Here is a 15,058-nt window from a genome sequence, read left to right as displayed (position 1 = left end):
AGAAGAGAAGAGAAGAGAAGAGAAGAGAAGAGAAGAGAAGAGAAGAGAAGAGAAGAGAAGAGAAGAGAAGAGAAGAGAAGAGAAGAGAAGAGGAGGGCAGAAAAGTCGCCATAGACAACAGGAAAATATACCACAGTAGCCACGCAGACAACCAAAAGGGAGCCTGGACTCAGGGGTTGCTTATGGCAAGGCCCTAATGTACTCTGGGCACAGACAGCCTTGACTCTGCTTGCTGTTTTACAGCAGTGTGTCAAGAGATGTGGGATCCACAGAGGGATTTCCTAACCTGGAGCAGGGGCACTCCAAGCTGCCAATCTTAAATGCCTACTCCCCTGCTACAGTGGTTATGAGCCCAGGAGCCTGGCTTGGGGCAGAGAAGTCCCAGCACTCCTTTCAACTACCTCCCACCATACTGGACATGTGTGGTGTCTGTGGAGCAGTGTTGCTGTTAGACCTCAACTTGGAAAACTAGAGGTCCCTGCAAGAGGAGCACTCTGACCCTATGCCACCTCTAACTGGGCAATAGTGACAACGGACAGCAAAGGTGGCTGTCCCTTTTTAACACTAATTCACATTATATTTCTCTTCTGCACCAGCCAGCATTCAGAAGTTTAAGAGAGGATGGAATGGTCTGAAGGTCTGGGAGGCAACAGATGTGTAAAACACATTAGTGCTTTCTCTGCTTCCCACATTTCTGGGCCCGCTTTCTAGGGCGGAGCTCACCAAAGTCTTCCACGTCATTTTCATACTCTTCCTCCTGAACAGTACCTAGTGAGGAAGCAAAACAGCAAAATCCAAGTGAAAAGGCAGTTTCCTGTTCTACCACAGCTTAACATCCTGCTACACCTGATTTCTCTGCAATCATTGTTTTAAGTTAAAGAAATGAAGCTTCCTGCCAGGGTGGTAGGGAATGGAACTTTCTGTTGAGTACTGTCCTTGGGAGTTACTGTGCTAAGTCTGCACAACAACTGAACATCTATGACAATTCATACGCAACTAGCACAAGCCTGTAATAATGGCCTTCATCTGACAGAGAAAGTCTATCACTGAGAGTCTGGCAGATACTCCTGACATCATTGGTAAATCCACCTGATACTCACCTGGAACCCAGTAGTACTAAGAATCACAGGAGCCAAGGTGTCACCTGTCCTAGAGATCAGGCCTTACCTTCATCTTTTAAGCGGAGCTCTGTCTTCTTCAGCCACTCCTGTGCGTTCTTGACTGACAGGGTCAGAATTTTGACCTGCCGAGTCATCACCTCCTCTGCTACAGAAACCAAACAACAAATGCTCTAAGCAAAGAAATGGCTTCAGGCACTAGAGCATCAAGCACTAGGCCAAGATCACGACATCCCAAAGCTTCCTTCTGCCACCACAAGCACAAGGTACTTTAAATGATAGCCCAGTGCCACAGCTGTGGGTCTGCCAATTGCCAAAAGCAAAGCTTTCTGGAAACTTCTATTCAAAAGATCATCAAGCCGGAACCTGGGAAAGTGTCTGGATTACAGAATATTTTCAGTGTAATTTTGTTAACGTTATGCTTAGTTTACAATGCTGGTAAGAAATGGCCAATAAAGAAGCAAGGGGAAAACCTGATTGTAAGAGCAGATGAGAGCACTCACCACTAAAGTGAGTCAGGGGCCATCCTAAGAAGAGATCTATATACTCTCAGTTCCTACCTTAGGGCTCAGCATCTTGTTGGTGCTCAAGGAATCACTGAATGAATAACAAAAAGGCACCTCAAAGAGTTTTCTCACAACTTTAAAATTTCTGCCTGTATCTTCTCGATAGCATTAGCTAACAAACTAGTTTCTCATCTGTAGCACCCAGAGAAACCATCATCACTCACAATAATCACAAATATTTAACTGGCGATAGTCTCAACAATGAGATATTGCTGGGATCTGTGAACAGCCTTTTCTTGTCTTTCTGCTAATACTAACATCCCACCCTACCTAAGTCAGTTGTAACTGAGCCTCTTAGGTACAAGCTCACCAGTGCCTGGACCAGTCCCCCTCTGGCTCTCACCTTCAGCCCAGGCCTTCCGCCTGTAGAGCTCCTCCACCAGATCTGAAACCCTCCTAATGTGCTCCTGCACCTTCCTCTGCAGCATGTGGCTCTGCTCCTTGGAGCCCAGGTGACTACGGATCCAGACGCTCTGCTCAATGCCCTGCACCACCACTTTGCCTTCTTCAATGATGGGGTCTACCTTTTCATGGAAAAAATCCAAGTATTTCTGGTAGGCTGCTTGCTGCCTCCGGTGGCCTTCCAGGCGAATGTGCTGCTCATAAGACTCACTGATTCTCTCTCGGCATTCCCTCCCTTCCAGTTCAGCCCTGGAAATCATCACAGCCTCTGTGGCTGCTCCCTCAAATGCTTTGCCAGGACTAAAGTAGCTTTCGGGGCTGCGGGTAAACTTCACTCCACACAGGTCGCACTGGGTCCTGTCTACATCGGCCCTTTTGAAGTTCCCAGGTCTGACCTCCCTATCCTCTCTGCTGTGCTCTGTCTGGATCCACCTCCTCCAGCGGATGCACAGAGACACCACTAGGCAGGCTCTGCGCAGCTTGCGCTGGATCAAGGCCTTTCGCTGCTTCTGGGAAAGGATGGCAGCCAGAAAATTATCTCGGTCTTCCTGGGCCAACTCATCTAATTCATGAGTCTCATCTTCACCAAAATCCCACTCTGAGTCAGCAAACTGGTCCATGGGGCCCGTACAGAGCAGGCGGTTCAGTCTGACCTCCTCATGGCAGAGGCCACGGACCACAGTGCCTTTGGTATGCACACTGTCCCACCGCCAGTGGCAATCCACCAGGTACTCTTCGTCTCGTTCGAAGAGCAGGTCCTGCAGCGCCTCAGCCACAGACTTCACACTGGCTGCCACCAGCACCCGCTGCACCACCTTCAGCAGCCTCTTGGGCACCTGGTCTGGCCAGTCCATGCTCATCAGCTGCAGCCTTGTCTGGATCTCCCGGAAGTGGCGGAACAGAAGCGGCTTGCAGAAGGGCTGCAGGACTTCCTCAGCATTCACCAGCATCACCAAACACAATACCAGTGTCCGCTCTGCCTCCCCCGATATCACATAGTCTATCTCGCTGAAGGAGTCAAGCAGGACATTGAAGTTCATATTCTCGTAGCCACACAGCACCTTGACAAGGTAGGACAGGTGGAACCGGAAGTCCCGGATAGCTCTGGTCACATCCTTTGGCTTGTACTCTTGGATGATGGAGAACACCTCCCCAGATTCCCGGTCCTTCTTGCCGTACAGAAACTCCCAGAAGTGCAAGAGTGCGATGTAGCTCTTGGGGAGGCACAGGACAGCATTCTTCCAGAGGCGGGTCAGTACCACCCCACAGTGCACAAACTGCAGTTCCAGCAGCACCACTGTATTGATAATGCTGGGGACCAGCGGCGCTTTGCACCTCTTGATGAGAACATTCATGAAGCGGAAGAAGAGCCTCTTGTAGTCTCCAGGGTTCCTGCAAACATAGAGCTGGTCCATGGAACTCTCCAGCAGCCGGATGAAGCACAGATAGGACTTCTCCACGTTCTCATCTTCCCTGTTGGGCACCAACATGCCAAACTTCCCTTCTATGCCTTTCACTCTGCTGCCTCGACCCCTGCCTCTGTCCTCTCTGTCAGACTCGAGCACTTTCAGCTCCCGGTTGTAACTGTCCTCCTCCTGTTGGAGCAGCTTCTCAAACTCCTCTGGGTAGCTGGAGGACAGAAGGAAGGCCTGCATGGCACTCAGCCACAGGTCTGTGGACTCCCTGCGACTGTGTGCACTCTCTTTCTGAAACAGGTCATGGATGTACTCTTTCAAGGCATACCGGAAGGAGCGAAAGGACTTGTAATTTGGCTTGAGGATTTCTTTACAGGCCATGGGGTTTTCTGACAGCACTCTCTGGTGGAAATGCCTAGGGAAGAGGAGGTTTAGGAAGGATTTGCAAAGGCCATATGTATCTGGAGACAAAATATAATCCATTTCTTCAAGATCTTCAGCTAAGACATTAGGGAACACTTTTTTGGCCTCCAGAAGCAACCCGTTGATTGCAACCAGGTGCATTTTTGACTGAACCATGCACTTGGCCTCACAGCGCCTGAGGGGCCTATGGAAATCTTCACACTGCTCATCCTCACATTTCAAACCCACAATAAATCTCATGCAGATTCCTGGGTAGGCCTTCCCGAGCAGGACCTGTGTGATCTGACACAGTCTGCCCAAAAGGTGCTTATTCAGGGCTAATTTCACTTGATCAGTCACTATTAAGAAATGATCCTTTGTTTTCTTCTCACTCAAGGTCAAATCCAGGTCTAAAATTATTCTTAATATGGGCCCAGGGTCATTCTGGGCTATCTGGCAATATTTGGCATCCACCTGAAAAATTCCAAAGAACTCAAAGCAAGATTTGACCATTTCCTTCTCAGCATTGTTGGTCACGTTTTTAAGGGCCCTGACCAGATTGAGAAGGACTTCCAAGCCCCCAGGAGCCAGTGCCAGGACCTTCTGATACTCAGACTCACACAGGCTGGCTGCTTCATAGAGAGCTTCTACCATTCCAGCTGAGTGGTTGAGCATGTCAAACTTGATGAAGGCATCTCTAAGCTTCTGAAAGTCTCTCAGGATAATCCCTAGCAGGAACTGGGCCTCTGCGATGCCAGCCAGCTGGTTGGTTTGATAGCAGAGATCGAGTGCTTCTCTCAGAATAGCCTTTGTGTGTTCTATGTCAGAATCTCTGGCCACATTGAAGCGGGCAACCCCCAGGAGGCATGAGGCCTGAAAATCCTTGTTGGCAGTGAGCCTGGCAGCCTCCAGAAGGCAGCCATGTTGCTTCATCAATAGGGCAGCCTCTTCCCTCCGGCCCTCCCTGTTGAGCAATTCTGCCGCTTCTGCTAGGCATTTCCGTGACTTAAGGAACACCAGCTGGTCCTCTACGTCGAGCTTGGAGAGGACGGCCATCATTTCCTTGCTCTTATTTGCACTCAGGTACTTTGCAGCAGCTTCCAGGTAAAACTGACTGGCAGAATAGGAGAGCTTGGGGATGGGAAAGGTCTTGTTCTTCAGCATTTCTTCATACCTGTAAAGACAGAGAGCACACATGCCAGCCTGCTGTCACCAAAGTAGGAAAGTCCCCCAAACCAATACAAAGCTCCTTAAATAGGGCCCCATGAGCAATACTGGTGAAAAGACCTAAACCTGTCTGCCATTCAGACATTTCTGGAAATGCTTCATTGTCCAGGCAAAATTTATGCATACTGGAAAGTCAAAACATAACAATACTTTGGGTACTGAGCTTTGGCAAACATGACTGTGATTTTGAAAAGGGACACACTGGTGGCTGCAGCCGTCTTTGTTTTTATCTGGCTTACAGTTCTTCTCTTTTGCTAGGTATGTATGTGACTGGAATCATGTTACACAAATAACAGATAAAGCTCTCACTCCACTGACTAGAGTCAGTATATCCTATTAAAACACACCGGGACACATCCTTCATCTACAGCCATCTCTGTGATGATGGGTCAGAGCTCAAGAGGCTGAGAGGCAGGGTCACTCTCAAGGAGCTCTGAGACTGCACTGAAGCGTCCTCTCAACTGAGAGAGAATGACGTGGTCAGGCCACTTCAGAATCAGCAGAGTAACTACCATGGCAAGCCATCCCCTGGAAGAGGGAGAAGAAGGCAGGCAGATGCAAGAGAATAAAACCACCTACTTTTCCACTGCAATAGCAGCTTCCTCAAAAAGCTCCTCTTGGCAGTACATTCTGAGTGCAAGATCAAATTCCTGAATCTGCTCAAAGCATCTGAAAGCATCTTGGAAGCACTGGCTTCGCTTATAGAAATAGGCAGCGTCTCTTATCTAGAACAGTAAAATGTTACTTTTATTTAAAGTATTCTAATTTCTTTAATCTTTAAAACAGTAATACATAAATAATAAACATGATTATATGTCTATTTCTTAGAATCCAGTTAGAGTGACTATAGTATAGATAATATAAAAACAAATTCCGTTTAAAATAAAGGAACAAGCTAAATCCCAACGTCATATCTTATACAAAGATAAGGTACAGGTGGACTACAGATGTAAAGACAGAAGCTAGAGAGATGGCTCAGCAGTTTACAGCCCTTACTTGTCTTGCAAATTCAATTCCCAGCACCTACATGGCAGTTCATAACCATCTTTACCTCCAGTCCCAGGGAATCCAATATCCTTTTCCAGCCTTCTCAATAAACATTCAGTAAACATACATACGTGCAGCCAAAACACTCATAAACATAAAAAAATGAAAAGGCTTAAAGGTTTAGATATGAAAACTATTGAAGAAAAATATATGAAGATATCTGTGTAAGTAAAAATGTTTCCAACAAAAGCTAAAGATAAAAATCTTAGGGGAAAAGCTGATGAATTTTATGACTTCAAAGCTGTTCAAAAGTATCATGAAATAAAGCTAAGAAAAAAACAGTTTTAAGAACTTTGAATGAAGTTCAGTGATAGAGCACTTGCTTAAAATTTGTGTGAGGCCTTGGGTTCGATTCCTAGCATTGGAAATGAAGGAAAAGAGGGAGGAGAGGGAGGAGGCAAGGGAGACAAGAACTGTAGCACTGTCCAACAACTCTGTGAGAGCAGATGTATTTCACTATTGTGGGATCCTATCTGCTGGCCACTAGCTAAATCTGAATAGCAACCTTGATATATGGGGTACTGTAACCTAAAAACTGAATTTTAAATTTTATTTAATTTTAACTAATCTTAAGTAGCCACATCTGACTAGAAGCTGCCATATAAGAATTGTAAGTCTAGAACATAAAAGGAATTCCTGTAACCACAAAGTAAAGACTTTTTAAACTGCATAATTTTAAAAAGGCAGGCTCCATCTGTAATTTACAGTGGGGATGTGACCAGCTGACGTGAAGCTGCCCAGCTTCGGTGACAGTCAGAGGAGTACAAATTAGATCCCCAGTGAGCAAGCAACATCTATGAGCTTGAAAAAGTTGAATCTATTAAACACTGCCAAGGACACAGGGAATGCAGAATCTTTACACGAATAGTGGCATGGCCATTCTGAACAGGAAGGTGATCATTCATACCTAGTAAAATGAGGTAACAGTATCCCAAGACCCCAGGGCAGCAGGCCACTCATAGCGACACAACACAAATGTGTCCAGCAAGACTGAGTCACGCTACACCAGCGTTGTATGTGGCAGCCAGGCCTTAGTGGGCAGCCTGGACTTTGCTCACTGGAAAACTGGGGTAGTAAAACATAGATCACTCACTCTGAAATGTTACTGTGGTGGAGACACAGCCAGAGCTTAACACAAGCGAAACGATGGGAGAGCAACAGCACAGAACAAGGTGGCACTTAGACAAGCTTACAACACGTGTACAAAAGACACCACTGTGTAATCTTTAGCAGGGTGAGAAGGTGAAGCTGAAGCAAGGTTAAGAGACAAGGTATAACCCGCTCCTTTCCCATGGCAGAGACTGGGAGGCCAAAGGGGGAAGCGATAGGCAAACCTGTATCTTGTAGCCTCTTATTAGGGTTCAGGATGGTAGCAGCGAAGATGGCAGGGCAGACTAAAGACATTGAAGAGCCTAGGAACGATCTCACTTCCTAGAAGGTAGGATGCCTGTTCCCAATAAATGCCTACTCTATCCCATCTGCCCCATCTCATGCAAGTCATACCCATAACAACCATGGAGCCAGGACTGCAGCATTGGGAGGGCCTGATCCCCTTCTCAAACACTGACCTGGGGCCCACACCTTGAACTTCTCAGAAGGTCTCATTCCCCATCCCCAACTCTGACTTCAATTCCCAGGGTACACTAGAGATCCTAGACACACCGACACAAAAATCCGAGTTCCAAATGGAGGGTAGGAAATCTGGGGAGATGACTCAACAGCTCACAGCCCCATGCTTTCTATCACAGTTTTTCCAACTCCCAGACCATTTTACATTCCTACTTGACCACAACTGGTATACTGACAAGGAATAGCTGGGCTGGGGAGCTGGCACGGTAGTTAAAGTACCTATACAAGCCTGAGGACCAGAGTTCTGATCACCAGAACCCAATCAAATGTCTGGCGAGAGGAGTGGCTTCAAAGTGAAGACAGGGAATCCCCCAAAACAAGCTAGCTGGCAAGACTGGCCATACCCGTGAGCTCTGGGTTGGATTCGCTGACCTTGCCTCAGTGAGTAAAGGTGAAAGAGGAATGGAAGATGATTCCCAACATCAGCTTTGGGTGCACACAAACACACATACACATACACCAATGGAAAAAGAAACAGAGAAACTGCTGAGACTATGACGGCCACTTGGAGTCATAGCAGTGTGATGCAGCTGTGAACAATCTCTAACTTATTTTTTTTCTCCTGTTTTAACCCTGCCACAAACAATCATTCCACTGCCAGCTTGTGGCCCACTGCCAGCTTGCCAACCTCTGAGAAGCTATGTCCAGACTAGAGGCTCTGCCCAACAGAGCTCTGAGCAATAATACCATTTTTGGTTTTTTGGTTGTTTGTTTTTTCTCTCTTTTTTTTGGGGGGGGTGGGTTCCAGACAGGGTTTCTCTGTATAGTCCTGGCTGTCCTGGAACTCACTCTGTAGACCAGGCTAGCCTTGAACTCAAAAATCCGCCTGCCTTTGTCTCCCAAGTGCTGGGATTAAAGGCGTGTGCCACCACTACCCAGCTAATGATTCCATTTTGTAATGATGAGCATTCACACATGACTGGTGACACTGGGGTCAAACTTTTAACTTTATTTCCTCTTAACTAATTTTATATCAAGTAGTTGCCCATGGCTGCTGGATTAGACAGTGATGATCTAGATAATTACTATGAACACACGCACACATACACAAAAACTCCCTGTAAACACCAGGCTACTTACTCAAGCTGACTACAGACTATGAACATATGCAAAGAGAAAGCAAAAATATCCTAACATCCATCTGGCTTGGGTCTGCAACTTGGCCTCCCTGTGGCTGACTTCAGGCCTTGAATAATAACCCAGATGTGGATGAATACAGACACGCACCCCCTCTCTCATGAGCAAGTGGAAAAAGAACAATCACAGATCACAGGACCAGTCTCTTCTTCCTGGCACAAGCAGAGGCTGAGCACCACCCCATTTGCCCAGATGAAGCCCCATTCTTCAAGCAGTGCCCTTGGGTGGGGCCATACCTTTCCCAGCCTCTCACACAACTGGGCAGAGAGCTGGAACTCCTTAGCGTAGCTCAAACACTTAAGAGATAGCTTTGGTTCATTGCACTCCAAGTAAGTCTTAGCCAGTTCCAAATATTGCAGCTCCTTCTCCCTGGGGAAAAGAAACCAGAATTGTCATGAAATGTGGCTAGTATATTCAACCTGCTGCTCTCGTCAGAGAGCATCTGAACCAATCCTGAGACACTTACTTGGGGCTGAATTTCTTGGATTTCATATTCAGGGCAGTGTAGTGGGCCAGGGCCAGCTTCTCCTTCTCTAATGCATCTCCTTTCTGGTAACACTTAGCTGCCACCTAGAACAGGTCAAAGGTTTGATTCCCAGCAAGGTAACAGAGTTAATAGAACTGAGTTAATACATGCATTGTGTTCCTATGAACAGAGCTCTGTGCCTGGCCCAGCCCAATCTGACAGGGAAAGCAGGAAGGTGCAGGTAATTTAAAGAGACACATCTCCAAAGACAGCCCAGCTGTGGGACCAGCTAACTCAACCCAAAGGTTTCATTAGGAAATAGCCAGTAGCCATGAAAAGGTGGATACAACATGTATCTATAGGTCACCACAACACCAACTTTGTTTAATCTTCCAATAGCCACACGCAGGGGATGTACCCTCCTCATTGTATGTAGTAGCAACTTCAGTCAGAGCCATGGAGCAATGGGTCCAAAGTCACCCAGTGGCTATTCTGGGCTTTGACATAATTGCTAACTACAGTGGCACCTGTGTGCTAGTAGACAGCAGTGTAGACATGGTGTTATAAAAATACAGTAGAGATGACAATCAGAGCATATCCAGATCCTTGGAGCATGCAGATCTGTGTTCACAAACCTCTGACTATGAGATGTGCAAAAGGGTGTCAAAGGGTCTCCAAGCATAATTCAAATCCTGGCCAGCAGAAAGCTGCTCTTCAGAATCAGGAGTGCTCGCACTGTCTCAAAGCAGGAGCTAGAGAAGCAGTGGGCTCCCACTGCACTTGGCAGTAGGTCGTGGTGTTGATGCAGGAGGCACTGAGTGACGCTTTCTGGTGACTCAGACAGAATGACCTCTGTACCACCCTCCTTCCCAGCTAGGGCCTTTGCATGCACTGTTCTAACTGAAAGGCTCCCACTTCCTTTCTCTGCCTAATTCACTTCATTTATTCTAACAGTCTCAAGATCCCCTTTCTGAAAGAAGGCTTCCCTGACCTCCCGTGTCCAGAACAGGTGGCTCTGGGGACAGCTTGTTCTCTTCTATGACACCTGCAATACTGAATTGTGCACTTGTCTATAGTGCACTGTTGCTCGCCATCATATTCTTAGGGTCTAAATAGAACGTCTGGCCCATAGCTCAACAAGTATTTGTTGGATGAATGATCTTGCATGGTGGTTCTGACACATTCATTGACATGCAGCCAAAAACTCAATAAGCCACCTGAGTCCTGAAGTCCTTTAGCGGGGTCAAAATAAAGTCAGGCGAGGAGAAGGCTTTTTATAACATTCTCATCTGTGCCGGCTCCCCTAAAAAAATTTTAGATTCAAACATTCAAAAGGTATTTTTTTAAGGGATAAATAATTGGAATCCCATGGACAACACATATGGGTAACATCAACGATGTTCTGAAAGGAACGAAAGGTGAGGCTTCACATTCCAGCTGCTGCTGCCCAGCTTGCCTTGCAGATCCCTCCCTGCTGCCTCCCTCCACCCTGACTAAAAATATTTTGGTTTTACAGCAGCCAAATGTTCCATACTTCTATCAATTTCTAGGGCTAAATATTACATAGTTTGAAAATGACTTTCCATACACAGCAAATCTATAACAGCATGGTTCTGTTTCTTTACCTCATGCCCCAGCACGCTCCCACCTCTCACCTCTGCCACACGCCTTTGTCTACACCTTTGCTGCTTCTACTCCTGCAGTCATGAGTCTGCCTGTCTCCTTGTCCTTCAGTGTAGGCTGTGACTTATCAGTTTATTGTGTCCAATGAGAATTCAGCAAAAGGGGCACAGGGCTAATTCTAAGAAAAGGCCTCCAGGGACTGACATACTTCTTTGAACCCTGGTATCATATGAACTAACCCAGACTGACCTGCTCAAGGATCAGAGACAAGTTTTCCAAGAATCCAGTGACCGCCCCTGCCCCCACCCCCGGCCCCCATAATCAGCCAATCACTAGAAACAGAACAACACAACTGAATGGAAGCTGAGTGTGGACATATGAATTCTCCAGGTGAGCCCAGAAGCTATTCAGCTGATTCAAACTGCCAGCCCTTAGAACTGGGAGCAGCACAAATTTCTTGTGATTTCAATTCGGATAGGAGGTATTTGTTATGCAGCAGCAGGTGACTGAGAAACCCAGATATGTATTCTTTTCTGTGCATGTAAACCATTTCCCCTGTCATCACCGCAGACAAAACTCTTCTAGGAATCAAGGCTAAGGAAACTTGAAGAGCTCTGTCTCCCAGGTATGTGAGACCGCAGACACCTCATGGCATGGCTTTAATCAGTTCTGAATTGCAGTTCCAGGCTCTTTACCACTGCCTAGTTCCTTCACTCAGGCCTAACTTTATCGAATCAAATAATGAGGGTTGCTAGGCAACAGAATGAGCCCCACAGAGAAAGAAACCACTGACTCACAGTGTCTATTAGTCATAGAAGCAAAACTGTGGGCATCTTTCTGTGACACTTGAGAAGCTGGACATCACATATGGGGCACAGAAGTCAAGACAGCCATCTGTTAAACCCAGCCCAGCTGCTTTCAGCTGCAGACATGAATATACCCAGTCACCCAGGTATCCAGGTACCCAGGCAGTCAGTTCCAGGAGGTGTGATCTCTTAGGGATCTGTTTGTGGTGGTGTTGCTACCCACAGAATCCTCCTTCCTTTCTTCCCAGATGGAAAGATCTACTCTCCATAAAGGGCTGAAGCTGTCAGGCAGGAGTGTACTCTCAGATGACTTTGCAGAGATGGGGGCATGTGACCTAGTACTAACCGGGAGAAATATGATCTAAAGAGAGATCCTAAAGAAGTAAGTGCCTGCCTTCATTCCTGTGTGGGATGGTGCTGAAGCAGCCACTTACAGATACAAAGGGGAACACTCTAACAGGCTGCACAGACAAAGGGAAGAAGTAAAATAAGATTGGGCCTCTGATGGTTTTGTTGAGCTGCAAAAATCAAGCAAGGAAATAAAAATAGGAGAGATCCTTGGCAGGGGACAGGCCTTGATACTCTACCTACCTATCAGTGTGTCCAGCAACTAGCTAAAACGAAGAACTGCCCATGTCTGCACTGACTGGCGAGGGAAGGGTGCAGGGAGCTCTTCTCCTGTCAGGACAAACTCAGAAGAAGTGACAGAATCACTGCCATCCTCACGGTGTCCTAGTCACCAGTGTGATAGTGGGAAACCTTCCCATGAGCTCTGCCAAGGACCACAGACATCCCTCACCCTTGGTGTCTGGCCCAGCTCCTTACCTTCCAGCACTGGTGCTTGGCATAATAGTCTCCTTGTATGATCCATTCGTAAGGAGTTGAGGTCTTAACAAACATGCTATCATCAAAGTCTACAATGAAAGTGAAAAGCCAGTTTGTTTCTCCAGGCAGTAGTCATTGACTTATACCTGATTGACCTAAACTGTATCCTCCCATATTCATTGAATTCTTTATCTCTACTGCTGCAAAACAAGGCTTTATTTGGAGACAGGGGCTATTTGATGAAACCTTTAGAGTGATCCTTAATCCAATCTCACTGGTATCCTTGGAAGAGATAAGGATACACACACACACACACACACACACACACACACATACGTGCACCACACAGAGCAACGACCATGTGAGGACACAGTGAGAAGGTGTTGCTCGTCTGGAAGTCCAAGAGTGGCCTCAGAAGGAACTAACCCAGCCCACTCCTTGACCACGCCTTGTATCGACTAGAGATGTGAGAAAGTGACTTCTTTTGGCGCTCATGCTTACAGTCTAGACCTCATCAACATGTGTTTTAGCACCAAAATGGGCCAGTGTAGGTTTCATAAGGAGGAGGTAGAAGTGAGAAAAGGACATAATTTGCCTTTTAAATTCTGGTCTATTTTCTTTGTCTGTAGCTATGAAGTAGAAGACAGTGATTATTAATTCCTCCTTGAAAATTCAAAGCCAACTAGTTCTTTTTTTTTAATTAGGTATTTTCTTCATTTACATTTCCAATGCTATCCCAAAAGTCCCCCATACCCTCCCCCCCACCCCCCTACTCACCCACTCCCACTTCTTGGCGTTCCCCTGTACTGGGGCATATAAAGTTGGCAAGTCCAATGGGCCTCTCTTTCCACTGATGGCCGACTAGGCCATCTTCTGATACATATGCAGCTAGAGACATGAGCTCTGGGGGTACTGGTTAGTTCATAATGTTGTTCCAACTATAGGGTTGCAGATCCCTTTAGCTCCTTGGGTGCTTTCTCTAGCTCCTCCATTGGGAGCCCTGTGATCCATCCAATAGCTGACTGTGAGCATCCACTTCTGTGTTTGCTAGGCCCCGGCATAGNCTCACAAGAGACAGCTAACTAGTTCTTAGCAAGCTCCCAGATTCAAGGTAACAGGATCTTACAATACATATGATATTTGGATTCTGTTGGAGTTACATCTCAATAAACCCCATACTAAACTGGAAATACCATAAATTGAATAGTGCTTGGCTTAGCAAACTAGCACACTGTGGGGTTCTGGCCATTCACTGTTGTGTGTGTGTGTGTGTGTGTGGATGCCCGGCAGCTATGGCTCACTGCCACTGACCAGCCTTGTACTCACTTATTGCTAGCTGAAGAAAAGACAAAAATTCAAAATATAGTTTCTACTGAAGTGTATCAGCTGTGTGTACCAATGTGAAGCTTAAAAATTCCAAGCTGAACAAAACCCATCTTTTGCTTTAGCTGCCGATATTGTCCTCATAGCTGTAGACAATCTAACACATTCCTGAGGGTGGGCACATACTACTGTAACCATCTGTTTGTCCTCCTGTTCCATACAAACCTTCCTGTAACTGCACCAGCTCTCTCCATCCATGGCCCTCAGAATGTCACCAGCAATGAGCAGCAATGCACAGCTCATGAAGTACCAGAGATGTGGTGAATGCCAAGACAATGACAGCAAGCCAGATCAAAGATAATGGGAGCAGAGATGCCGAGACTAAAAGCTACCAACTAGGGAAGCCAGGCAACCGTGCTCAGAAGGGGCAAAGCCAGGCGGAGCTGCACAGCCTGCTCTGTCCCTGCTTCCTTCCGATAGTCTCAGAAGGGGCAAACCCAGGCGGAGCTGCACAGCCTGCTCTGTCCCTGCTCTGTCCCTCCCGATAGTGTTCTGGAGCATAACACAGCAAGGGCTTTGCAGCCACAAATATTGGCTCTCTGTTCTGGGTGGATTTTATTCCCACAGTAAAACTCCACACCAAGCCAAAATGTATCATCACCACTCAGCCCTCACTCACTGTCCTGGAGAGACAGATGCTCTGGGAGAGCTTACTGTGTACAACCATAGCTTGTGATTAAGACTAACCTTGCTCTTGTGCTCCCACTGTCGCCATACAAAAGACACTGTCATTCTTGAATATTTAATGTTGTAAATAAACTACCTATCTTAATCATATCTTCCAGTGGTACCAAACCATATCTGGGAATTAAAGGGAATATGAGTTACAGAATAAATTGGAAATTATATGCTACACCAAACTACCCCTTTTCCTTTTAGTGAGCAGGGAAAAGCCCATGTTGAGAAAATCAGACCTGTCACAAAGGAACTCACACAATATGTACTCACTGATAAGTGGATATTAGCCCAAAAACTTAGGATACCCAAGATATAAGATACAATTTGTTAAACG

The 15,058-nt window shown here is 46.5% G+C and overlaps 1 protein-coding gene across 2 annotated transcripts in view; it reads right to left on the bottom strand.

Moving 5' to 3' along the window:
- Positions 1-37: 37 nt before the first annotated feature.
- Trank1 (tetratricopeptide repeat and ankyrin repeat containing 1) overlaps positions 38-15,058 on the bottom strand; it is an 83,111-nt gene continuing 68,090 nt past the window's right edge. For both annotated transcript variants that reach the window (XM_029481802.1, XM_021172715.2), the window contains exons 16-22: positions 12,664-12,752; positions 9,410-9,513; positions 9,180-9,312; positions 5,710-5,855; positions 2,028-5,077; positions 1,168-1,266; positions 38-768 (exon numbers count right to left, since the gene is read on the bottom strand). In XM_029481802.1, the coding sequence (XP_029337662.1) occupies positions 668-768; positions 1,168-1,266; positions 2,028-5,077; positions 5,710-5,855; positions 9,180-9,312; positions 9,410-9,513; positions 12,664-12,752 (3,722 nt within the window). In that variant the 3' untranslated portion in view covers positions 38-667. The remainder of the gene's footprint in view (positions 769-1,167; positions 1,267-2,027; positions 5,078-5,709; positions 5,856-9,179; positions 9,313-9,409; positions 9,514-12,663; positions 12,753-15,058) is intronic.

This window comes from Mus caroli, chromosome 9 (genome assembly GCF_900094665.2).
Source record: "Mus caroli chromosome 9, CAROLI_EIJ_v1.1, whole genome shotgun sequence".
Taxonomy (NCBI): Eukaryota; Metazoa; Chordata; class Mammalia; order Rodentia; family Muridae; genus Mus; species Mus caroli.
This window is presented reverse-complemented; position numbering and strand designations above follow the sequence as displayed.